Raw genomic sequence first — 25,839 nt, 5'->3', positions numbered from 1 at the left:
ACACATCTTGAAGAACAGTTACAAAAGATAAGTAACCATTTCTTCTTCAAGTGCTTGCTCATGTCAATTCCATTATAGGTGACTCACAAGCAGTATCCATGGAGGCGGGCTCAGAGTTCATGGTCATGCAGCTTGAACATTGCTAGACTGAAGCCAGCATTGTCACGGGCCTGCTAGGTAACTGCGTGATGAGACGTAAACATGTGGACAGATGACCAGGTAGCGGCCGTACAGATAACTTGAATCGGCACTTGGGCCAGGAAGGCCACCACCAAGGCTTGCGCCCTAGTCAAGCAAGTGATTACAATTGCCAGTGGAGGCACTTTCGCCAGATCATAGCAGCAATGGATGCAGGTGGTGATCCATGATGAAATTCTCTGGGCAGATGCTGGACAACCTTTCATCCATCACTGCAACAAACAACTGCGTCAACTTACAGAATGCCTCAGTCCTTTTGATGTAAAAGCCTAGCACTCTCCTGACGTTTAGAGAGTGCAATTTGCACTCCTCTTCCAACTTATGAGGTTTTGGAAAGAAGACAGGTAAATATATGTCTTGGCTCATATGAAACAGTGAAACTACCTTGGGCAGGAAAGCCGGGTGCGGCCGCAGCTGGACCTTGTCTTTCTAGAACACCATATAGGGCGGCTCCGAGGTAGGCACCCTAATTTCCAAGGCCCTGCAGGCAGATGCTATTGTGATCAAGTAAGAAACCTTCCAGGAGAGGAGGAGAAGGGAGCAGGAAGCCAGAGGCTCAAGAGGCGTACCCCTGAGTCGTGACAGCATGAGATTCACATCCCAGAGAATGATGGGGTCCTGGATGTGGGAGTAGAGTCGCTACAGCCCTTTCAAAAACCAGACAGTCATATTGTGAGTGAAGACCGACCTGCTCTGGGACAGAGGGTGGAAGGCCGAAATAGCGACCAAGTGGATCTTAATCGATGACAGGACAGGCCCTGGAGCTTGAAATGCAGAGGATAGTCCAAAATTGCCTGCAGTGAAGCCTGTTCTGGTCGGATGCCCTAATCTGACGCCCAGCATGTGAACCTTTTCTATTTGGCCAGGCAGATCGCTCTTTCTGCTACCCAACAAAAACTGCTGGAGATGAGCCAAGCACTCCTGTTCATCCACATTCAACCACGTAGCAGCCAGGCAGTCAGGTGCAACACCACCAAGTTTGGTTGCAGAAGACTGCTGTGGTTCTGGGACAGCAGAGCCAGCCAGAGAGCCAGCTGCAGCGGAGTGGCCACCGAAAGGTCCAGCAGCATGCTGAACGAGCACTGGCGAGGCCAAGCCGGGGCTATCAGGATTACCTTGGCTTTTTGTTGTTTGATCTTCACAGGGACTCTGTGGATTAAGGGCACTGGTGGGAAGTCATACATCAGAGCCCCCGACTATGGGAGCAAAAAGGCATCAGACAGGGATCCCCTGTCTATCCCCAAAAATGAGCAGAACATGTGGCATTTCTTGTTCTGACAGGACACAAACAAGTCAACCTGTGGATTTCCCCACCTTTGGAAGATCACACTAACCACCTCCAGATGGAGCAACCACTCACGGCGAGAAGAGATAATCCTGCTGGGACAATCTGCTAATATGCTCCAATTGCCAAGATACCGATAGACCTGGAACTCTCGATGCCTCAGGTAAGCATCTACCAGCGCCATGTATTTTGTGAACACTCTCGGGGCTGACGAAAGTCCCAAGGGCAGCGCCATAAATTGGAAATGACACTGGCCCACCATCAAACAGAGAAACCGTGGAAGATGGAGATATGAAAGTATGTGTCCATCAAGTAAAGGGCAGCGTACAAGTCTCGGGGATCCAGGGAGGAAACTATGGAGGCCAGGGGACCATAGGAAACTTCAACTTCTTGAGATATTTGTTGAGGTGCCACAGGTCCAGAATGGGTTTTAGGCGCCCTTTTGCTTTCAGGATTAGGAATAATTTAGTAATCGTAAATATTGACTCAGGAAAAATGTATCTAAAATTCAGTCTGCATGTATGAGCTTGAATACCAGTTCAAATTATTTTTAAGGTTTGCGTTTTTAAAATATCACAGCATACACAATACTAAATCAGAAAAGGAGTACTTGTGGCACCTTAGAGACTAACCAATTTATTTCTAAGGTGCCACAAGTCCTCCTTTTCTTTTTGCGAATACAGACTAACACGGCTGCTACTCTGAAACCAATATTAAATCATGAATTTTAAACACAACAGATACTAAATTATCTTTAATGCTTACCAATCATCTGAAGAATAACTATAATCCTCAGGCTCAGGACAATGGCTGCACAAAAAGTAAAGGAAGGATAGAAATAGAAGGAAAATATAATCACAGAAAGGCTACAAAATCAGATCACATATAAAAGAAAAATTAATGAAGGAAATGAGTTACTAAAAGGGAAAACTTTTTAAAATACCTCAAAAGAATTGTTGTTAGTGCCAAAATATCAGGAAACAGAAAATTTTGCAAGAAAATATTAAATGTATGTTGGGGCTCTGTAATATACAATCAGGCTAAATTAATTCATGCTTGATTTATCCTCATGCACTGGCACCCAACAAACTGCCTGATCCAAAGCCCATTTAAGTCAATGGAAGACTCCCATTGATTTTAACGGGCTTCAGATAAGAACATAAGAATGGCCATACAGGGTCAGACCAAAGGTCCAACTAGCCCAGGATCCTGTCTTCAGACAGTGGCCAGCAGCAGGTGCCCCAGAGGGAATGAACAGAACAGATAATCATCAAGTGATCCATCCCATCGCCTATTCCCAGCCCCGTCGTCCCAGATTAGCCCATTACTGTGGTTAAAAAAACCCAGAAAATCTAAAATCAGAGAACCACAGAGGTCTCCTACAGGACAAGATGTGTTAAACGTACAGTATTAGTTCAACAGATGCCAAGACACTTATATAAATACAAAATGTAACTAAGTCAAAACAGAAACCAAGGGGCAAATTTTCAGCTGGTGTAAATTGTTTTAGCTTCACTGAAGCCAATGGAGCTGTGATCATTTATACCAGAGGATCTGCTCCTAAGCTTCCAAACTGGTTTATACTAATCAGTTCTGAATGTCCATAAAAGCACACATTTTGAAAATATTTGTAATTAAAGACATATTTGCACTGCAGAGTGTTCTGAAAATGCTGAACATCACAACGGGCTACACAGCATGAAGGAATTCACCCATTTATAACACAGGTGAAAACCTATTTACCACATCATTAGTAATTTACTTTAAAGGAGCTGCAGAGATGGAGCAATTTAATTTCTCTGCCCACCCCCACATGAAATCTGCTCTGAAAGCAGAAAGCAATCAAGAGACAAAATTCTCAGGCATGCTGCTCTCTGAGCTGTCCCTGTATTATTTGGCTTTCTGCTCCCTGACGGAGAATGAATCTTCCCAAAGGAGAAGCTCTGTTAAAGATGTTCAGGTCTCATGAAAGGGGGATGCATGAACATTGGGAAGCAACAGGGATCAATCTGTATCAAGGTAATTGAAATCACTGATGATGATTATTATTTTTTTTAAAAAGATTGATTTAAACCAGGCTGAGCTATGAATAGCTATTATGAATGTTTTTATGCTATTGTAACTTTAGATTAAAATTTATACTAAACTAAATTGTAAATGCTATTTAGTTGGTTGTTTTTTCACTATTCTTGGGTATCATTTGAATTTACAAAAATTTTTATAGGCCAAAATACATAAATAAAATAAAAATTGAAAATCTAAAATTATGATCCTGCAAACACTTAACCAGGCACTTACTTTTTACTCACATAAAAAGTCCCACTGAAGTAAATGGGGCTCTCTCATGTGCTTAACGCTAAGCAAATACATAAACGTATACAGAATCAGAAGTTAAGATTATATTTTTATTAAAAACTTCTTAGTCATACAAAATCTTTATTACTTCAATATAAAATTACTTCAGTGTTAACAATGGAAGTTATTTATTTTAATCACATTAATAAAGTTATTGTGAACCCTTTTTTTATTCACACAGGACAAAATTTTCAAAAACAAGAAGCCTAAAGTTAGGTTCCTAAAACCATATTTAGGCATGCCAGGGTGAGACTTTCTAAAGAATCAAAGTGACTTAAGAGCAGAAGTCCCATTGACTTTGAACTGCAAACTCTCATGGAGGAGTATAGCCTGGTAAAAGCATTTGAACTTTCTTGACTTGTGGAAGTTTAATATAATGGAAGGTGGAAACAGCTGCAGATGTAGCATAGGTTATTTGCTTATTAATTTTGTGTCTGAGTTTGTTTTGTTCTTACACCAAGGATGCTAATGAGCTCCTGCCCTTGTCCTTTTCAACAAAGTTGAGCACTTTCAGAGTGAAACTTCTTAGTAGAAAAAGTCTGTACGTAAAATTTGAAATTAATTAAAGTACAAAACATCAACGTATCAATTTAAGACTACAACACAGGCAAATGTAAAGTATTAGCAGCATTCAAATTAAAATATTGATTTACATTAAAATCAATTTAAATTCAAAACAGATTTTTTTGATAAAAATAATATTTTTATGTATCTCAGAAAAGCAATCTGGAGCCTGAATGGGCTTCAGTTGAAGACTGTGCTGAGGATGCTTGCAAAGGCTTGATGGGGCCTTTTCCTCCCCTCCCTCAGTCCTTTACGGGGAGCATTATCCCTACTCAGAGTAGATGATAAATCTGTCAGAGGAAGAGACAGGTCCAAGTCTACACTTGTACTCAATTCCCCTTCCTTATCCTGGGAATAGGTGCTGCCAGAGTTCCAGGGGCACTCATCTATCTGGATGAGTTCATAGATGCAGAACATCTTTATAGGGCTTCCTATTCTGTCAGGACTTCCTAACCGGAAACCTTTCTCTGCTCACCTCTTCTGAGTCTTAGCTGCCCCTGCAGATTAGGTAGAGAGGATTGACAATGTGAGGTACAGTTGGAGCTTTACCCTCTCCTGGTCTTGGACTGGGGTCAGCCAGACTGGATGCCTGCCAACAGAAAGTCTTATGCATGTGGTACTCATGATTAGCAGACTGGGAGTGCCTCATATGTGCTGCCAATGCAGCTGCACACCACAGTGTTCCACAGGGCTGCCTTATGGCCTCCAAGGTCTACTTTTCTCTTCCCTCCTCTAGCAGCAGGCTGCTTGTGTTCTCCACCTGCTGGTGACAGAAAACAACTGGGCTGTGAAGTGGTACGGAGAATTCTCTCTCAGAAGATTAGCTGGCTGGGATCACCATACTTGGGGTCAGGAAGGAATTTTCCCCCAGGTGAGACTGGCAGGGATTTGGGTTGTTTTTTTTTTTGTTTGTTTGTTTTTAAATCTTCCTCTGCAGCATGTGGGTGTGGGTCATTTCCCAGGATTGTTTGGGTATATTTCACATTATCATTTCCCTGCCATCTCAGGCACTGGTGCACCTTGGTCCCCTCTATTCTCTGCCTGTGGCCCATAATAATCCAGTCTCCTGTGGGTAATACTTTGGTCTAATTTCAGTTGCTGAGTTTAGTGTGTACGTTCTGCGTGCTGTTGGTGGCCTGTGATATACAGGAGGTCAGACCAGTTAATCTGGTGGTCTCTTCTGGTTTTAAATGCTGACTCTAATTGAAGCTTCAGAGATTACTAGAAGCCTACATAAATGAGTGTTACATCATCACATGTTTTAGTGTACTATCTCCATCTGCTGGTTGAAAAAAAAACTATAACCCAAGAGTCCGGACTGGTATAAAAGATCAAAGGTAGAGAGCCTAGTTATAACTTGTGGATTCCTGATCCACTCTGAATATCTGGTGGATAGAAAACACATCCTTTTAACTTGGAAGCTGAGCAGATTTGATGTGAAAGTCACTGAGAGACAAACAGACTTTAAAGGATATTTTATCTGATTACCAATTTCCTGAGCCATCCATTTCCCTTTATTTCTTATCTCAAATTTCATTCATTCAGCCTAATTCATAGCGATCACAAGACTTTTGTTACTTTGCCTGAAACAGACTTCATAAGTAGAAGCGGTTTTGTGACTGAAGAAGTCCTGCAATTTGCCTCAGCTCCCACCATAACTACTCTTTACAGACAAAAATAAAAAATCAGTTGGAGAATGGAGAAGTCAAGGAGAAGACATTAGATTTTATTAGACTCAAGAAAAAAAGTTATGGTTTAAGCTTAAATGTTTCTCTTTCTACCCCACTTATGAAAATACAGACACAGACTCATTTATGTGTTACTGCTTCAGCTAGAACAGACTAAGTCACAGTATGGCTCAGGCTGAACACAGATTTCAACAAGGTACTGATGCTCTTAAATTCCTTAAAGTCATAGGGCCTCCACTGTTTTATTCTTTTTAAGCTTAAGAAGTTGGAGGCCCAGATCTTTTGTGTCTTCCCCAACTCTTGTGGCTGCTGGGAGGTGATTTGGTGTCAGGGTTACTTATACTTGTAATGGTCTCCTAGGGCTGTTAAGTCAGTAGGTGTGCCTGAGTGCAGCATGCTTCAGGTCTGTCCCCCTTCCACTCCATATGCCAGGGAAATCTTTCGATGCTCTGTCAAGGCAACTTTTTGGTCCCTCTACACTACTGCTGGAGTGCGGGTACAAGATCAGGCCCAGAAAATATGAAGTCGAATAACAAACACTGAATACATCAAGGCAATATTCACTTGAAACATTTTTCTCTACTCTTCCTGAATACCTAGGTACTTGACATTAGCTGACTAAGTTGGTCATCCAAAAACTGAGCTGCTATTTTGTTATTCTGTCTCTTTGCAAAGTCTGAGTTGCCATCCCCCAGTTACCACCAAAAACCAAAACCAGGCAACCAACCAACAAGAGGTCATTCCCCATAGGTGCTGGAACAATTTTTATGGTGGGGGTGCTAAAAGCCATTGAACAAAACTGTAAACCCTGTATAAGATGGAAACCACTTGAAACTGGGGGTGCTGCTGCAATCCAGTACCCCTAGTTCCAGCACCTATGTCATTCCCACCAGATCAGGGTGCAAAAGCAATTCTACCAAAAAAGGCACATTGTTCAAGCATAAAAGGAAAAGATCATTTCAGTAGGCAAACATTTACTGTTGAAGGTATTAATTACAATAAGCTGTAAAAACAAATTTTAAAATAATGAAACATTGAATTTGTTTAACCCACATAACAAACCTATGTTAAAACAAACACACACATATCTTTGGACTCATGTAAAATCAAAACCCAACACCAAAAAGCTGTTCAAATTCTTGTTCATTCAGTGTAATCATACTGAACTGTTCATTTACACAAGTGTGCACGCACAGGAGCACATGTCTGTGTGAAATATAAAATGTGTGCCAAAACATTGTCATTTTCTGTAGCTGTAAGTAAAAACTCATCAATGAAGGTATTAATAAGACTAACATATAGAAACAGCTAATGTGCTGAAATATGTAACTGTAACAATTAACCTTCAGTCTTTTAAAATTTTATCTTAACTTCGGTTTGTGAGAAAAGGTACTCTCTTTTACGTAGTGAATGGATAAAGAATGTCAGCCTCATAACCAACAACTCTTTTCATAGCCACAAGAAAAAGGTCTTCTTAACTACATCCAGTGCCAGGAAGAAATTAAAGAAAAATAAGCAACTTTAAGTTGATATAAAAAAAAACCAAACACTTACCCATAAGCAACTCCTGCAATGGTGCACTTCTTAAATTGCATGACATTGCAAGTCAGGGTACCAGTTTTGTCAGAAAATATGTATTTGACCTAAATGAATTTTAAAACTCATTACATTACACTCAATACATATTTCTATATTTAGTCATTCATAGCTGTTAACATACTAAACACTTTTAGCCACTTCTGCAATGAACTACTTCACTCAGTTTATTGATTATAAAAATATTTGGCTTAGAACATAAACTCTTATGAATACATTCTTGATACCTAAAATTTCATATCTGCAAAAGATAAGACATTAAGATGGATGTACAGATTGGGCTTGATTCAACACATGGAGGTATACTTCACAGTTCTATGCTCCATAGATTGCAGAAATTCCACTACTACGTGAGATCAATGGCGCAGCTAGTATAATATCCTGTGTCTGACAGGGGCCAGTGCTTCCAAATAAATTTTAAACTTATTGTACTAATATGCTTATGAGGAAAGAGTCATTCTAATCCCAAAGCATGAATTAAAAATATGTGAGAAAAGCCAGACCAATCTCTCCTGTGTCTCAGTGACCACCTGCTGGGTCCCTGCAATGTGGAGGAGGAGGCTGCCTGATTCAAATGCAGAGGGGACAAGAGACAGATCTGTTGGGGGAGAGGGGAGAGAGAGACAAGTGGGAATGGACTGGAATAAGGAGCTAGGGAAGGGGCAGAAACTTGGATGAGAGGCTGGGGGAGGTGGAAAAGGAAAACTTGGACCGGGAGTTGCATGGGTGAGAGACTTGCATTAGCTGGATAGAGAGACTGGGACATGGAGCTGAGGGGGAGAGACTAGGGCTGGAAGCCAGGGGTGGGGAAGACTGGGAGGCAGGGAGAGAAATAGAGGAAGGGAAAGACTGAGAGCCAGTAAATGAGATTGGATGAGGAGGTGGAGTGGGGAGGCTGAGAAGCAGTGGTGTAGAGAAAAGGGGGCTGGGGTGACAGAGGGGACACACGGGATGGGGAAATGGTCAGAAAAGTCTGTGCCCTCTAGAAATACTTCCCTCCAGAGCCTAGAATGGAACCCACGATTCCTGTCTCATCACCACTCTGCTGTCAGCAATATCTGTGAAACTGACTGGAAAAATGGGCCATACATCTCTGGTTCACACAGAGGATGGATTACAACCTATTAAACCTATCAGTAGCTCTGTTAGCTCAGTAGTAGAGGGCTGTGTGGTGGATCCAAAGGTTCCCATGAGGGTGTATCAGTAGGATGCATCTGCATAATGCATATTGTATCAGGGGACTAAATTAAAGGTGCACTGGCACAAACCGTGGCATTTTTTAACTTTTGAGCACTTGAATTAGCAAACTTAATAATGTTCTTGTAATGTAGTTGTGTGTGTGCACGCGCGTGTGCGTGTTTGATACACACATGTGCATATTTAAAACAGGAGCTAAAATTCCTTTGTCTAAATAAGAACATATAAATGTATACGAAAAACTGTATGCCTAATAATTTAATATACGCTTAAATAATTACTATTCAGAACATACCTATAAAAAAATCAAGACTGATAACATTTATGAAAGAATAAGACCACTCTCACATTAACAATTCAAGTAAAAACAATTGCTCACAAGTTGTAGAGTGAATCATTTCACACACTATTAAGTTACAGGAAGCAATTTGGTCTACCTGGCCAAGTTCTTCGTTGAGATTGGATGTACGAGCCATGGAAGAAGTGTCTGTAGGTTCATAGTGCATGTCTATATCCTAAAGAAAGATATAAGTGGTTAAAAGCTAGTTTTCCATACTTTTAAAAAGATAAATTACTTAGCTTCTTTACAGTTGTTACTTATGTATAGGTGTGACAGAATTCAATTTTTTAACGGATATCAATGTTTATTTTTAAGCATTTTCCCTACTTTTATCGATTTAAATTCTCAATTGGGGAAAATTCTGGGGAGTGTTAAACAATGGGGAAGACAGACAATATTTATTTAATGACAGAAGATGTTAAGACTCAAAAGGTTAAAGCTTTATAAACATTAAGTCGCAAATTGTCAACATCATATGTCAAAACATACAAATCCCTAAATAAAACCCTAATAAGTTCTCATGCAGCATTTTTCTTACTTTGCTTATCTGTAAATTAATTATTATTATTATTATAGATGGAAATATTTTTGTCACCTAGTATGTATACAGTGAAATTGAAGTTTACTGACATTTAATAATAAATAATAAATAATAAATAATAAATAATTCCAAGCTTATAAATATAGTCTCTGACCAATGTATTGAACCCGACTATTTTTATGTCATCTATTTCAACTGAAAAACCTGCAGAGACAATCAGGTCAGCACAAAGAGTCTCCTGAAATAGAAATATGTTTTCAGCTTTTAAACTAATTTAATGACTTATGCTACACTTTAGAGACAGTTTTTATTCAGATGATTTTAGTGATCAGTATATGTGACAGTAACTGTATCAATATATCTAAAACAGGTACCACTGAAAATAAAAAAAGAAAACCATATTAGAGTATCGACTTTTCCACTATATTTCTTAGATTTAGAATGTATAAACACAGCAAGGCATTTACACATTGTACTAAAGCTAAAATATTCCCTGAAAAAAAAATATTGAAATGGAGTTTAGATTGAGAGTACATATCAGTAACTTAGAGTGAAATATATGACAGGGATGTTATAATTATTAAAACAAAAACAAAACCCAAAACATTATTAACTAAAAAATATCAGAGTTAAGTTTAAACTTAAAAAAATTGAAAACACATTAAAATATGGAAATGCCCTGTTAAGACTCCTAAATCATCTTAATTGTCCTGTACTGATTATGTGCAAAAGCCTTATGGTTATGTTTAAGGCATTTTAATGTTTGTAGTCTTATATTGGACTCAACTGATTTTTAAAGACACATATTCTCTCTCTCTCTTTTTTTCCCCTCTCATGGTGTCACCACAGTGGACTCAACCTTAACTAGGAATTTCCAAATTGTAACCTGTTTGGATTTCTTGTGTGTGTGCTGGTCATCACCTTAACCATTTTGCTTAAATGTTTTAATTCCCTTTCCCCAATCTCTGTCAGTTTTTGTCTTTCAGAGTTTAAAGATATTCAAGGCAGCCACTGCATTTTGTCCTCCTTTTTTGTTGCACAATGCTTGTAACATTTTGGCACTAACATAAAATGAACCAACAGAAATATAGTAGTTGATAAATTACAGAAAAGTTTGTTGTTTTTTGATCTACATACAAATCTCAAATATTCAACCGCACACACACATTAAATACATACACACACACACACACTTACTTATTTTACACATCACATCTCTCTCTCACACATATTTATTTTTACATATTTGACCAAAGAAAAGGATCATGCAATTTGCGTGCCCACAGTTAGAATTTTTCTTTCAGTTCCAGGCACCTTATTTTCAAAAAGACTCAAACCAAAGGGAGGTCAGTGAAGAGAAACAAAATCAAGGGCTGAACTTAAACAAATAAGAGTAAAAGAGCAAAAGCCTATAACTTGTCTAAGAGATTATTAAAAGGGGGCATAATGGTCTATGCATATTTTGAGGTAAGCACCAGAAGGAAGAGAATTTATTTATGGTGGTACCAGAATGTATAATCAGAAGAAAGTGACTGAAATTAAGAGAGAAAATTTAGGCTGAATATTAGAAAAACTTCATGAAAAAGATCTATTAGACCATGGAATTGTTTTTCAAGGGGGGTCTAATCAAAGCCCTATTGCCTGGAACATTTAAAAATTGGAAAGAACAAAACACTGGACAATGTGATGCAGGAAAAAATCCTGAGTTTGCAAGGAAGTACTAAATGATCAAGTATTTCAGGTTTCCATGATACTGTGATTAGTACTGCACGCTTTAAAATGTGGACTTACATGCAACAAGAAAAATTAAGAGAAAAAGATTTTTATTATAGAAATGAACTGCCTATCATGATTCACAAACAAGTGATAGTATTTGGTTTTAGAAATCAGTGTAAGCCACAATAAATGTCATATTTACCCAATTTATGAAATATGCCTGGATAAATTTAACGACTTCTAATGTAACCAACAAGCTGATTGGAATGAGATTATTGAAGAGAATGATAAAGGTCAAGAAATTCAGTCCAAAATTGTTAGCTCCACCATCTGTTAAAATAAAAGAAAGCACTTGTAAAATTAAACACTGTTTTGGTTAGGCAACCAACAGATAACGTTTTCACAGCCACATTTGTTGGCTTTTGTAATATACAGATAGAAGTTCTTTAGGTATTTTGAGACGTTACTATGGTAATACCCCTTCCTAACCCATATTGTAAGGCTGTAAATTACTTGGAAGATATGGGTTTAGTTGTGATCAAATGCAGTTTTAATTTACATAATTTTTCTCCAACTTTTAAAAAGCAGATTACCTGATTTTTTGCTCTTTAGATATAACCTTACATTTTTGCATGTGCTTTGTAGGGAAGATCAAACCAGTTTGAATAAAGTAAGAACCAACTGAACCTTTACTCTAAATATGAACTTTCTAAATTTGAGAATTTTTTTTAAAAAGTGAGAATTGTGGGAGGGGAAAGAACACATCCTAATTCCTCCTCTACACATTCTCACTCCTCCAGTAGTTAAAGGTAAAGTAGCAAGATACTATAAGGTAAGATATCTTCATGGTTTTTACAGAAGGCACAGAAGCATGATTTTACCAAAAATCTCACAAAGAAGCATGTTTACATGACATTTCAGAGTTGATTCCTAAATCAAACAGGTTTGGGATAGGCTTCCATAAACACACTTCTGGATACAAAGTCCAAACTTTGACTTGCATCCACCAGCAGTTCATTATCTATTTACATTATTAAAAATCAACATGCCCAACCTCTTCCACAATATAATTTGCTTATTTCCATAAATGCACACAAAGTCTAGAACAAGAGTGTGAAATGTAACTAAGGGCTTGTCTTCACTACGGGGTCAGTTGACCTAAGTTATGCTACTCCAGCTACGTGAATAATGTAACTGGAGTTGACATAGCTTAGGTCAACTTAGCCCGGTGTCGTCAGCGCGCTGCGTTGACAGGAGATGCTCTCCAGTCTACTTTCCTTACTCTTCTCAGAGAGCTGGAGTACTAGGATCGACCAGAGAGCACTCTGCTGTCAATTTAGTGGATCTTCATTAGACCCGCTACATCGATCCCCCCGCAGTGAAGACCAGCCTTAACTGACTAACAGTTTTACACTACTTTTCCCTTTTAAACAGTTCCAATGATTAGCTATATTTAGACAAATACTAGAAATGAACTTTTGAAATAAATTTTCCAAAAGAGTTTTTACGATACCGGACACCACTTTTTACTCACCCATTTATAATCATGCTGACCACTATGTCAGAGCTCCACAGCAGTGATCAGTCTCTTTGAATCCAAAAAAAATATGAATCTGTCTTTAACAGGATGATGATGCAGTGAAGCCGCAGTAGCACAGGCAGCGGCAACAGAGACATGGCTGCGCTGCGCAGAGCACAAACCAACCTGAAAATGGTTGGTACATACTCGGCACAGCTCAGTCATGCCCCTGCTGCCACTGCCCATGCTACTGCGGCTATGCTACTATTTAAACTTGCACTCTTATTGAGCTACCTTGAGTATGTGTACATGAGCAGGGAAATCACTCCCATAATTCATAGTGCAGTGTAGCCTTATAACACTTTAAGATCTCCATCTTTCTCAGAAGCAGCTGATACAAGTACTGTGCCAGAGGCAAGATGTATGTAAAACAGCTCAAACCTCTTCAGAAACAAAAAGCAACTCTTCTTAACCAGTTCTGTTGCAGTACAGTTGCCATGTCCTGAAAATTCACAGAATCCACAGAAGTAGAGGAAGAAGCAGCAAGCAGAAGAACACAAAGAAGTATGAGGTGATGGCATAGACACCATAATCTGTTCTTGTTTCTCTGTTCTTCCTCCTTCTCAATTCCTGGAAAGCTCTCAAGAGAATATTCCATTAATAAGCTAGATATTCTGGGGTGTTTTGGAGATGGAATCTGGATTCTAATTTCAGGTCTAATATGCATTCTTTGCGAAAATCACTTTTTACATAATCAGGGTCATGTGGCACTTTGGAGCTGCATGTTCCAGCCTATACAAAGCTGACCATTCAAGCATACTATAGCTCCAGACAGCCAAAGTAGTAGTCCTGAATCAGGAAACTCAGAGCCAGAAAGTAACAGCAACCAAAAAGGAAGAAGATCCTATTCATCTTTCCAGGATGTTTTATGAGTGAATAAGATTCACAGATTTGAGTTCCAAAATCATGATTCATGGATCCTCTAGATATACTCATCTCGTAACTTGTCTTTGGAGCCAATGGAAGGGCTGTTTTAACCAGCTCTGTCACAAACATCCATACTGGGGAATGCATGAGACTATATTGGTCACAGGCCTTTGAACATTGGCTCAATGCTTGCTTGCTTAAAACATAACTTGCTTAAAACCAACATTTTTATTGATCAGAACAAGGGCTGCCTGAACCCAGATCACTTTCTGTAATATGGAGGCACGAGTTCCTGGATTTGGAGAACTGCTTATGTACATCTCAGCTTAAAAACATTCTGAGCAGTTTGTTCTCTTCTTCTTCAATACAATGGAGAAGGAAATCAAGGTAACTGTAAAACTCATCCTAAACATGAATGAATGGCTTCTTGGTGACTTATGTCAAAACTTAAGAGGTTGGCTTCAATTTACGATCCAGTAATTTCTTTATTGGCAAAGACAAATCTTAAGTGCTATACTTTGACTTCAGATCCAAGGACTTTGGATTCAAAGTCAGGTGCTTCAAAGGAAGAGGAGGAAGAAGAGGGTGTCAACTCGCTACGATGAATTGAAGTCTTGCTGCCCTGGTTTCCTTGCTGGGGTCAGTCATGCTAGATGTCTACTAAAGGAGAGTCTGGAGCACATATGATTGAGCATCTGCTGCATCACAAAGGCTTCCTTTAGATCTAGTTCCCTTGTTGACATCAGCTATGCTGACTCATTGCTCATGGAATTGAAGGCTCAAAGGCTGTCAGTACGTCATGCATGTTGCTAGGCCAGCTGTCCACTAAAACGTGTCATAGGGCTTCCTATAGACCTATTTCTTTCCTCTCTCCTTCAACAGCAGCCTGTTAAAAGACCATCCTTATGTGACTGAGACAAACTGAAAGCTGAGATACAATCAGCCCCTCATATGGAAGGGTATGATGTAGCATAAAGCCACAACTTTACTTACTGGGGGAAGGAAAGTATATGTTAAGGGTCAGAAAGAGGTCAGCATGGGGGAGAGGGGGCAGAGAAGATTTCAAGTTGCTCCTTAACAGACCCTTGAAAGATGGTAGAGGCAAAAATACCAGCTTCCCTTCCTGGGGTGAATTCACCATTCATTAACTTAGCAAGAGGCTCAAATGGCCAGGAAACACTTTACACCAGCTTTGATATATCTATAGTCAATATACACAGTAAATAAAGACGGATAATGTTATTAAATCAAGATGAATGTTTTACTGAAATATTTTTAAATTATGGAACTTATGCAAGTATCATCTGGACAACAAAATATTTAATACAATTATTTTAGTGCTTACAGTTTAGATTGAGATACCAGTCCCTTTGGCCATGCCTTCGATTCCATATAGCTGAGCCAATAGAACAGATTAAAGACATGGCAATAAGAATGCAGAACAAAATCAAGATCTGAATATTTGTAATTCGTTCCACATTGGATAGTTTAAGAGGCGGGCTTGTTGAATTCTGTGAAACACAAGAAAATTGTAAAAAATAAGTAGAAAATGAGGTACATGTGTAGTTCTCCAATATTTTCAAACTATCTTGTTGTGTCTTTTTCTACACATTTCTCTGAAGAGATATACTGCATAATATTGGCATAAATTGCATAATATGTATCCTTAGCATTGTATCTGATCTTAGAGAACAATTGTAATAGCAGCTATTAGTAAAATGTAACGTTACAAAAAAATCAGCTCAGTACAGAAGAAACTTGCTTACAAACACTAAGGGTGGAGAAATCCATTTCAAATGACTGAACTTTGCAAATTGGAAAATGAATAAATGATAATGCATCACTAAACCGAATGCATTCATTTATTTTGACAACTACAGATCAGTTGTGATAGTCAAAATAATACCAGAAAAAAACCCTCATGATATTTGGGGGGTTTGACATTTCCCCCTACTCCCTCCCCATAACTTACAAATGAATTAATATCACACTGTCTTCATAAAAGTATTCTTCCTTCTATGCTGTGAGGAAGGCATGCAATAAGACAGTTTAGAAAGCAGTCATAAAATCATACAAAGGTTATCAGGCAAACTACAGTGATCCAGATTGATAAAAAATGCCATTTTAAATATACATTTCAAAAGAATAAGGACATGCCTGCAACAAAAAAAAAAACATTTTTCCAAGGATAAATGCTCGGTAACATTCTATGTAACCAACAAAAGAAATATATCTTGATTTTACTCAATCTAACTCACAAAAAAAGCAGCTTTGCTACAAATAGACTATATTTTAACTATTACCTTGAAGCCAACAGTAAAATAGAGAGATCTTCGGGTCTCTTTAACTTAAAACATTTTTAAAGACAAAGAGTAAAGATGGCTTTTGTGTAAATAATGGTATCAAAACCTAACAAAACAGAGCATTTATAAAATATCCACATTTAAATGACAAACCTGCATGAGTTTTGTATCATGTCCAGTATAGACAACTATTCCATGAACCCACTGGGTATTTCTTAGTTGAGCTCCTCGTAGAAGAATTTGGTCAGGTCCCAGTGGAACGGTACTGGAAGGAAGCAATTTTATATTTTATCAGTATAAAATAACTCACCACTTTACGAGGAATAAAAGTAACCGGCAGCCAGTAGTCATCACAATGTATGGAGCTAAATTTTCAAAAGAAACTAGTCATTTTCAGTGCCTCCCTTGAAACACATTAAAGCAGCCTAATTTTCAAAGGGCAGGTGCTCAACACTAACTGAATAAAATCAGACCTCTGTTAAGCATCTCAGGTTGAGCACTGCAAAAACTTAGGGATTCACAAAATCACTCATCATTTCTTAAAATATTGGCTCTGTCACTAAATACAGGACTATTAAATGGGCATTTTGAAAATAACACTTATTATAATTTTTTCTTTATTTTGTATAATATCATGAAGAATATCTTCAGAGAAAGAGTCGTGTATTTGTAAACTGAAATTCATCCTCTCTTAAGAATTTCATTTTACAAATTAATTCTTAAATGAGTCCAATAATTTTCTTTGAACTATCCCATTTTAGGCCATTCCACCAACAGCATATCAAACAAACAAACAAACAAACAACACTTATACACATGATCCTGTTAAAAATGTAAAGTAACCTGATTTTTAAAAATTTTTGTATGTTCTTTACTTAGGGATGGCAAAACAAGCTGACATCTGTATCAGTTAAAGTATGTACTTCAGCTCAATAGCATTCTTCATAAAGCAGCACTTTGTATATGAGAAATATACAGATTTTTGCTAATTTATATTTGAGACCATTTGGATTTAGTTTGGGGTTCTCAACCTTTTTCTTTCTGAGGCACTCCAACATGCTACAAAAACTCCATGGCCCCTCTGTGCTACAACAACTGTTTTTCTGCATATAAAAGCCAGGGTCGTTGTCAGGGGGTAGCAAGCAGGGCAACTGCCAGGGCCCAACACCACAGGGGACCCTGCAAAGCTAAGTTGCTAAGGTTTCAGCTTCAGCCCCAGGTGGTGGGGCTCGGTGCCCTGGGCTTTAGCTCTTCTGATTGGGTTTCAGCTTTCTGCCTTGGGCCCCAGTGAGTCTAATGCCAGCCCTGCTTGGCGGCCCCCTGAAACCTACTCACTACTCTCCAGAAGGCCCCAGGTTGAGAACTGCTGATTTAGATGTCTGATATGACATATGCCATAGCTCAGGCTCCTAGTAAAACAGAAAATTTGTTACCTGATTATTTTTTTTATGGGACTAATATCTTCCCCAAATCTCTTCACCATTCCTTTTTGCAAATGCTAGATGAAATTCAGACTTGGCAATGAGGTGGCCCCCTAACTTCAGATGAGTACCTCCACAGCCGTATGGAATCAGTAAATTAGTAGTAGAGTATAAATAAACTTGTTAATGACAATGCCTTAGTACTCTGGTTTATATAGGATACATTGACCCTGTGAAAACTATTGTACAGATACTCCAATAATTTATATGGGGTGGGGAAGACTGAGAAGGAGGTCAACCTCAGTAAGGGAATCAGCAAGTAACAAATTTTCCATTGTGGATCCTGACCTCTCCTCTTCCCCAGTCTGAAATGTTTGAGATACAGAGAGACAGCAAGTAAGGAAAAATTAGTAAGGAAGGAAAGAGAAGTAAGACAGAGAGAAGCATGTACCCCTTACCCCTAAAATTAAGGGTAATAACAGTAAATTATTTTGGAACCTCCACTTGGAGCATCTTCATGCTAAAGAATATTTCTTCTAGGAAATGATGGTCAAGCTGTAGTGCTTCTTAAAATAGTGTTTATAAATGAGCAGGGGGCAGCTTTGTAGTCGCTAACAAATTTTCTACCCAGGAGATTGTTGTGGAGCATGTTTTCTGATCCCTTCTGGAACCTTTTTTCCCCTTGATTAAAAAAATCAGTGATATAGCTCTTCTTCCACATAGCTTTGGAGCATTTGGATACTTTCAAGCCCAGACACTTGGTTGAAAGAAAGTGAATGAGGACATTTTTTTCTTGAACTGACATAAAATTTAACTGCTCTTCTCATACCTAGCATGTGCCATGCTTTGTCTTTCAAATGTTGAGATCTTGCGGACCCTATCCTCATGGAAGATACAGTTAGACTCATACTTTTCAAGAGCAGAAATTTTGGAGACTTTTCTTCCCAGCATCATTACCAGCAGGAAGTATGTCTTTATGCAAAGGAACTACATGAAATTATATATCGTACATTCAAATGGATGGGGCATGAGATCTCGTAGCACTGCAGGCAGATCCAAGAGAAGAAATATATACCTAACTATTGATTTGGATGAGCACCCTGACCTAGGCAACCTCAGTGCTATAACTGCTCTACCAGAGACTTGGATAAGCCTGTGTGTATAATACTGTTCACTGCAGAAATATGAGCTATGATGGTGGTAAATCTAGCCCATCCTTTAAAAAAAATCCTGTAATGCCCATTTTCCTAGGTGATCTTTCTATTCTGACAGCAATAGAAGAATTGTGTCCAAACAGTTGCATACAACCATAGTGTGAAAGACCTGAATGAGGCTAAGAGAATATCTATTTCTTTAGAGGAGAACCCATGTTGATTTATATATGCCATAGTCATCACATCTAATTCAACCAGGACATGCTCCATTCTCAGGTGATCTAGGAAGTCCTGAAGATCCAACCTTACTGCTCTCATTTCTAGAAAGTTCATGCTATGCAGCCTCTTTGATTCCATTCCCTTTACATTGTGGCAGCCCAAATGTTTCCTGCATCCTTAGAGGACGGTATCTATGTTCACGATTTTGGGGTCCGGACTACAAAAGGAGGATTTTTTTTCCACCACGAGATTCCTACTGCCACCAAATGAGGAATCAAATCATTCTGGATTGTATCTTCAGTTTCCCTTGCATCATTTCACTTTGCATCATCAGAAATATCTGACAGGTTTCAGAGTAGCAGCCGTGTTAGTCTGTATCTGCAAAAAGAAAAGGAGTACTTGTGGCACCTTAGAGACTTACAGATTTATTTGAGCATAAGCTTTCGTGAGCTACAGCTCACTTCTTCGGATGCATTCAGTGGAAAATACAGTCGGGAGATTTATATACACAGAGAACATGAAACAATGGGTGTTACCATACACACTGTAACGAGAGTGATCAGGTAAGGTGAGCTATTACCAGAAGGAGAGCAAGGGGGGGGGGGAACCTTTTGTAGTGATAATCAAGGTGGGCCATTTCCAGCAGTTGACAAGAAAGTCTGAGGAACAGTGGGGGGGATAAACATGGGGAAATAGTTTTACTTTGTGTAATGACCCATCCACTCCCAGTCTTTATTCAAGCCTAAGTTAATTGTATCCAGTTTGCAAATTAATTCCAATTCAACAGTCTCTCATTGGAGTCTGTTTTTGAAGTTTTTTGTTGAAGAATTGCCACCTTTAGGTCTGTAATCGAGTGAACAAACAGATTGAAGTGTTCTCTGACTGGTTTATGAATATTATAATTCTTGACATCTGATTTGTGTCCATTTATTCTTTTACGTAGAGACTGTCCAGTTTGACCAATGTACATGGCAGAGGGGCATTGCTGGCACATGATGGCATATATCACATTGGTAGATGTGCATGTGAATGAGCCTCTGATAGTGTGGCTGATGTGATGTGATGGTGTCCCCTGAATAGATATGTGGACACAGTTGGCAATGGGCTTTGTTGCAAGGATAGGTTCCTGGGTTAGTGGTTCTGTTGTGTGGTTGCTGGTAAGTATTTGCTTCAGATTGGGGGGCTGTCTGTAAGCAAGGACTGGCCTGTCTCCCAAGATCTGTGAGAGTGATGGCTCGTCCTTCAGGATAGGTTTTAGATCCTTGATGATGCGTTGGAGAGGCTTTAGTTGGGGGCTGAAGGTGATGGCTAGTGGCGTTCTGTTATTTTCTTTGTTAGGCCTGTCCTGTAGTAGGTGACTTCTGGGTACTCTTCTGGCTCTGTCAATCTGTTTCTTTACTTCAGCAGGTGGGTACTGTAGTTGTAAGAATGCTTGATAGAGATCTTGTAGGCGTTTGTCTCTGTCTGAAGGGTTGGAACAAATGCGGTTGTATCGTAGAGCTTGGCTGTAGACAATGGATCATGTGGTGTGGTCTGGATGAAAGCTGGAGGCATGTAGGTAGGCATAGCAGTCACTAGGTCTCTGGTATAGGATGGTGTTTATGTGACCATCACTTATTAGCACCGTAGTGTCCAGCAAGTGGATCTCTTGTGTGGACTGGTTCAGGCTGAGGTTGATGGTGGGATGGAAATAGTTGAAATCCTGGTGGAATTCCTCAAGAGCTTCTTTTCCATGGGTCCAGATGATGAAGATGTCATCAATGTAGCGCAAGTAGAGCAGGGGCATTAGGGGATGAGAGCTATCCTGAAGGACGACCCATCACTCTCACAGATCTTGGGAGACAGGCCAGTCCTTCCTTACAGACAGCCCCCCAACCTGAAGCAAATACTCACCAGCAACCACACACCACACAACAGAACCACTAACCCAGGAACCTATCCTTGCAACAAAGCCAACCTATTTCCACTAACAATACCTTCACAAAAATTAAGGGCTTGACTGGAATATGAATAGAAGTTTCTGCCAGATCTACCAATGTTAGCAGAGCTGCTGAAGAGACTGAATGCTGTGACAGAAGTTAAAGTCTCTATCCTGAATCCTGTCTTCTTCATTAATCAGTTCAGCCTTAAGAGGTTTATGACTATATGGACTCTTCCTCATCTTTTTGTTACTATGAATAATATGGAACAGAATCCTAATCATTTTCTATAAACAGATTCTATTGCTTTTAGATGTAGGAGGTGCAAGATCTCCATCAGGATGATTTTATGTTTCTCATAATCTCTCAACATTGAAGAGGGTATAAAAAAAGGATGTGGAGGAGCCTAGAACTCCAGAGGACATCTGTGCTACATTTTCTTTTGTACTTACCTGAATGAAATACATTGAGAAGTGGGATATCCTGCCTCTTAGATCTATTTCTGGACAGAGGCAGATTCTTTGCAATCATACTGTTTGAACTGGAAGACAGATTTGGAGTCATTCCCTGAGCTGAGTTTTCCTCAATTGTTTCAGACCCTGGTTTTAACTATAGAATAACAGGAGTCCCTTCTCTCTCTCTCTCTCTCATACTTTTATTCTGCATATGAATGAAGGGAACTTCTGCCTTTGTAAGATGTCTTGTTATCGTTCTTGAACTGGACTTAAGAGCAAACTCTTTGATTTGTATGTGTTAAATACTACTTCGCCAAGCTTCACCTTGAACACAAAAATTTTGAGCCACAAAGGATTTGCTTTGAATAGTTAACAATTGTTGAGGTCTTAAGCCAGAGTTGGGGTCTGATCACTAAGTTAGTAGCCAGACATTTCACTGGCAGCCTCATGGGGTCCATGAATTCATTCATTATAATTGTAGTAGCTAAGGATATTTTCTTAAGTACTGCATATCATTTGTCCTGTTTCTGGGGGTTAAGATTTTTTAGGTCTCTTCAACAGGACACAGTGACTCTAGCAAAGCACATTGTTTCCAGTGGGCTGGAAGGCTGCTGAAGAAGCTTTGAAGTCACTTCTAACTGGAGCTTCTACCTTCCTGTCTAGAGGATTATTTAAGATGAAATCCATTCACATCAACCTGCCTCTTTGCCAGAGTTGAAACTACTGCATTGATACTTGGGAGGATGAAGGATGAACCTTTGGGTTCTAAGATCCTGTAGAATTTCGGGGCTTAGTGACCAACACTTCTTCCTTATCAAGCATTTCGTATTCCTAACTAATGCTCATCAAAGGAGAGATGAAGAGGGATGGTAAAGTTGTTTTAGTTTTGGATAATAGGTATTTGCTTGTAATTTTAATCTCCTCATCCTATTTTTCTGGCCAGATTTTAATGGTGGCTACCTTCTTACTCATCATGGTTTCAAATATGTCTGGGTGAAGAACTTTGCAGGAGAGGCTAGTGGGTTTCCTCCGAAAGCTAGCTTGGAGTTTTCTTGACCCAAAGCCAAGAGCTCCCCCACTTCTTTGAGCGAAGAGCCAAAGCTCATGGAAGTTGAAAAAGATCTGCAGTGCTTTTTACCTTCTTTTGCCTTTTTTGCTGGGTCCCAAGTCAGGTCACTGGCCTCTTTTCTGTTGTTCCCTTTTGGGTTTTACCCCACTAGGTAATGGCACATCATATCATCTGATACATAAGTGGAGGGAAAATGTAAGGAAGCATCCCCAGAGAGTCCAGATCTTATGATTGGGAAGAAAGGAAGGGAGAAAATATGCCATGTACCTTCTAAGTGATTCAAACACCCTCTTTTTAGAATCTGGGGTGCATCTCCCTTTATAGACTGGCCTGAGGACAGTTTTGACTTACCCCTGACAAATTTTTGATTGACGCAGTATTTTGCCAAATCCCAACAACTGAAGAGGGCTGACTTGTGGAAGTGTCTTCATTGGAATATTGCTGGTTAAAAGAGGATTCAGAGGTCTCAACAAGCCATCAGACTTTGAGACCCATCCTGAGGCATATTAAGGGTCCAAAGAGTGGAGTGATTGTGGTGGAGCTCAACTTCAGAGGCTACTGAGAGGATTTCCTTGTCAGTTGGAGCACCTCTTAGCTCTTGCCTTTGCCCTCTTTGGCTTGCTTTACCACAGTGGGAGAACAAACAGAAAGAAGGAGCCCAGTCGGAGATTTTATTCAGGGACTAGAGTCCCTTAAATTTCTGTTTTTTAAAGGAGAGGAGAAAATGGGGAGAAACATTTTGATAACTGATGCCCCCAAATCAGCTTTAAAACGGTAGGATTGTAATTGATAATGTGGGAACACCAAACTGTCACTCTGGTTACCCTATCAGAGGCACAGAATCTGGCACAAAAGCAAAAGGGGCCTGACCAAAGCCTTAAAGCTGGTGGACAAGTCTGACCTACTTCTAGTATTTGCAGGAAGAAGTACAATGCAAATTTCTTACAGTGGGGAAGAGGACAGGATCCAGAAAAAAAACTGTTTACCTTTAATTCTTGTTCTCTGAAGGTACATATTACACTAGAGCCACACTTTTGGGACTATCCTTTTGCACAAAAAGCTTGTTCCAAAAACTCCAAAATTAAATTTCTGAAATATATCGCTTTACCAGCAGATGGCATGCTCCTACATGCTGTTGAGGCATAACAGCCAGTAGCACTTTCAACATTCTTTTTAAACCAAATTAAAAAATTTCAATGAAATTTAGAACAAAAATACACTTTTTTCCTAACAGGAAAGAGGATGGACGTGTGGATCCATTATAATTATTACCTTCAGAGAAGAATTATAGGTAAGTGTTTTGCTCTTCTTTAATGACAAGTATAGTAGAATTATAACAGATCCACACTCTTGCAACTGAAAACTCCAGGAATGCATCTGTAAGAAATTAGTAAATAAAAATGATATATAAACAAAAAATTGCTAAAAATTGATTACAGCATCAAAAAAAAAAAAAAAGAAAAAAAACAAAAAACAACCACCAAACCGAAGTTCTTAAACAAAACACATATTATCACTAAATGTAAACAGGAAAAATATTGTATACAGAGCAATAAAATACCTCTCCAACTTTCAACTACAGAAATAGAGAGAGCCTATAAAATAAGACTTGGGGGATACAGAACTGGGCTACTCTGAACATAGAGGTTCATTTTGTCACATTAATAAGCCAAATTTGTTTTTACACCACAACAGACTCTATTCAACGTTCTGTAAGCATCAGGTATCTTGAGAACGCCCATGAAGCTACGCTGCAAATCTGGGTATTGAAACCACACTTAGGCTGTCTATCTTTAGATAAATACCTGATGAGTAACAATGGAAAATCAGGCAGACATTCAGACAGTTCTCTTGAACACAATTTGACTTAATGTATTCTTGTCAAATTAAACAAAAATTTATATGTACATACTAAAGGATTTGGTCCATTCCAGACACAAGCCAAGAGACCTTTTTACATCCAACTTGTAGAATAAAGACTCCCCAACTAAAGCATGAGGGAATGGAAGAGATTAGCAGGATGCGTGATTAAGATAGATTTCAAAAATCATCTTTGGAATGAATTTATAATTAGCATTGCTTTATATTTATATTATTAGCATCTGAAAGTTGCTTACTATGTGACCTAAAGTTCCTGGTATCACAAATATAACCTTTTACATTAGAATCTCAGTTGAAAAGGAAATTATGTTAGCTGATTTCAGAGTAACAGCTGTGTTAGTCTGTATTTGCAAAAAGAAAAGGAGTACTTGTGGCATCTTAGAGACTAACAAATGTATTAGAGCATAAGCTTTCATGAGCTTATGCTCAAATAAATTGGTTAGTCTCTAAGGTGCCACAAGTACTCCTTTTCTTTATGTTAGCAGAGGAAGGACTCAGCTATTTGTACCACAATTCAAGAGATTTAACAGTAGGTTTTAAAATATATTGAAATGTTTTACTCAGATGTTTACATACCCATGCCCATCTAGTCTGATATTTCCAACAAAATCATACAGATGTCGATTTGGGCTTTCACATTCAATTCTCCCCAAAAGTATCATCAAACTGTCAATGTCTTTTATATCCGATGTCAATGGCAAACCCTGTAAACAAAGTTTGTTGTAACACTATATTATAAAAGTAATTTACAACAAACAAAATATAAAATAATAAGTTAACCTATATATTATACAATAGATTGTCTAGCATTGCACAACAGGGGAAGGGAGCTCAGCAGAATGGTATCAGAGAGCACAGGCACAGCTCTTGGCCAGTAATTATGGTAGCACTATCCTCTTGAAAGAGATCTGGATGAAAGATAGAGTCATAACCCCAAACAAACATCCATCCACACCAGGCAGCGGAGGTGCCCCAGTGTGGAGAAGAATGCTTTCCGCATCCTTCAAAAGGCTGATAGATCTGCATCATGTTCTCTTTCTGACTCTTAAGAGAAATTCTGGGGTAGTCAGGCTGTCACTCATGTGCAGCCCTCCTTCATCATGCTTTCCCTCTCCAAAAAAAGCAAGACAAGGCTTAAGAAGTCACAGTCTGGCTCTATAGCTTGGAATACATAATATAAATTGTTTAAAATTCATCACCATGGCATTAGTTTCTAGAATGAAGTAATATATGTACAGTATACACTGAAAATTTGATTGATACCTTTATATTTAGGAAGCTTTTCTACATATTTACACAACAGACTATGAAGCTAATGAAATTCCATGAAGACAAAGGTAAGGTGCTATACTTAGGGAAGAAAACCCAAATGTATAAATACAGAATGGGGGATAACTGGCATGGCAGCAGCACTGCTGAGAAGGATCTGGGAGTTGTGGTGGATCACAACCTCAGCATGGGTCAGCAATGCAATGTTGTTGCAAAAAAAGCA

At 38.9% G+C, this 25,839-nt stretch overlaps 1 protein-coding gene across 1 annotated transcript in view; it reads right to left on the bottom strand.

Moving 5' to 3' along the window:
• Positions 1-25,839, bottom strand: part of ATP8A1 (ATPase phospholipid transporting 8A1) — a 247,394-nt gene that overhangs the window by 151,866 nt on the left and 69,689 nt on the right. Inside the window, exons 10-16 of the mRNA XM_077815716.1 lie at positions 24,924-25,051; positions 16,383-16,494; positions 15,272-15,437; positions 11,683-11,810; positions 9,321-9,398; positions 7,645-7,733; positions 2,249-2,293 (exon numbers count right to left, since the gene is read on the bottom strand). Of these exons, the coding sequence (XP_077671842.1) occupies positions 2,249-2,293; positions 7,645-7,733; positions 9,321-9,398; positions 11,683-11,810; positions 15,272-15,437; positions 16,383-16,494; positions 24,924-25,051 (746 nt within the window). The remainder of the gene's footprint in view (positions 1-2,248; positions 2,294-7,644; positions 7,734-9,320; positions 9,399-11,682; positions 11,811-15,271; positions 15,438-16,382; positions 16,495-24,923; positions 25,052-25,839) is intronic.

Source organism: Eretmochelys imbricata, chromosome 4 (genome assembly GCF_965152235.1).
Source record: "Eretmochelys imbricata isolate rEreImb1 chromosome 4, rEreImb1.hap1, whole genome shotgun sequence".
NCBI lineage: Eukaryota > Metazoa > Chordata > Testudines > Cheloniidae > Eretmochelys > Eretmochelys imbricata.
This window is presented reverse-complemented; position numbering and strand designations above follow the sequence as displayed.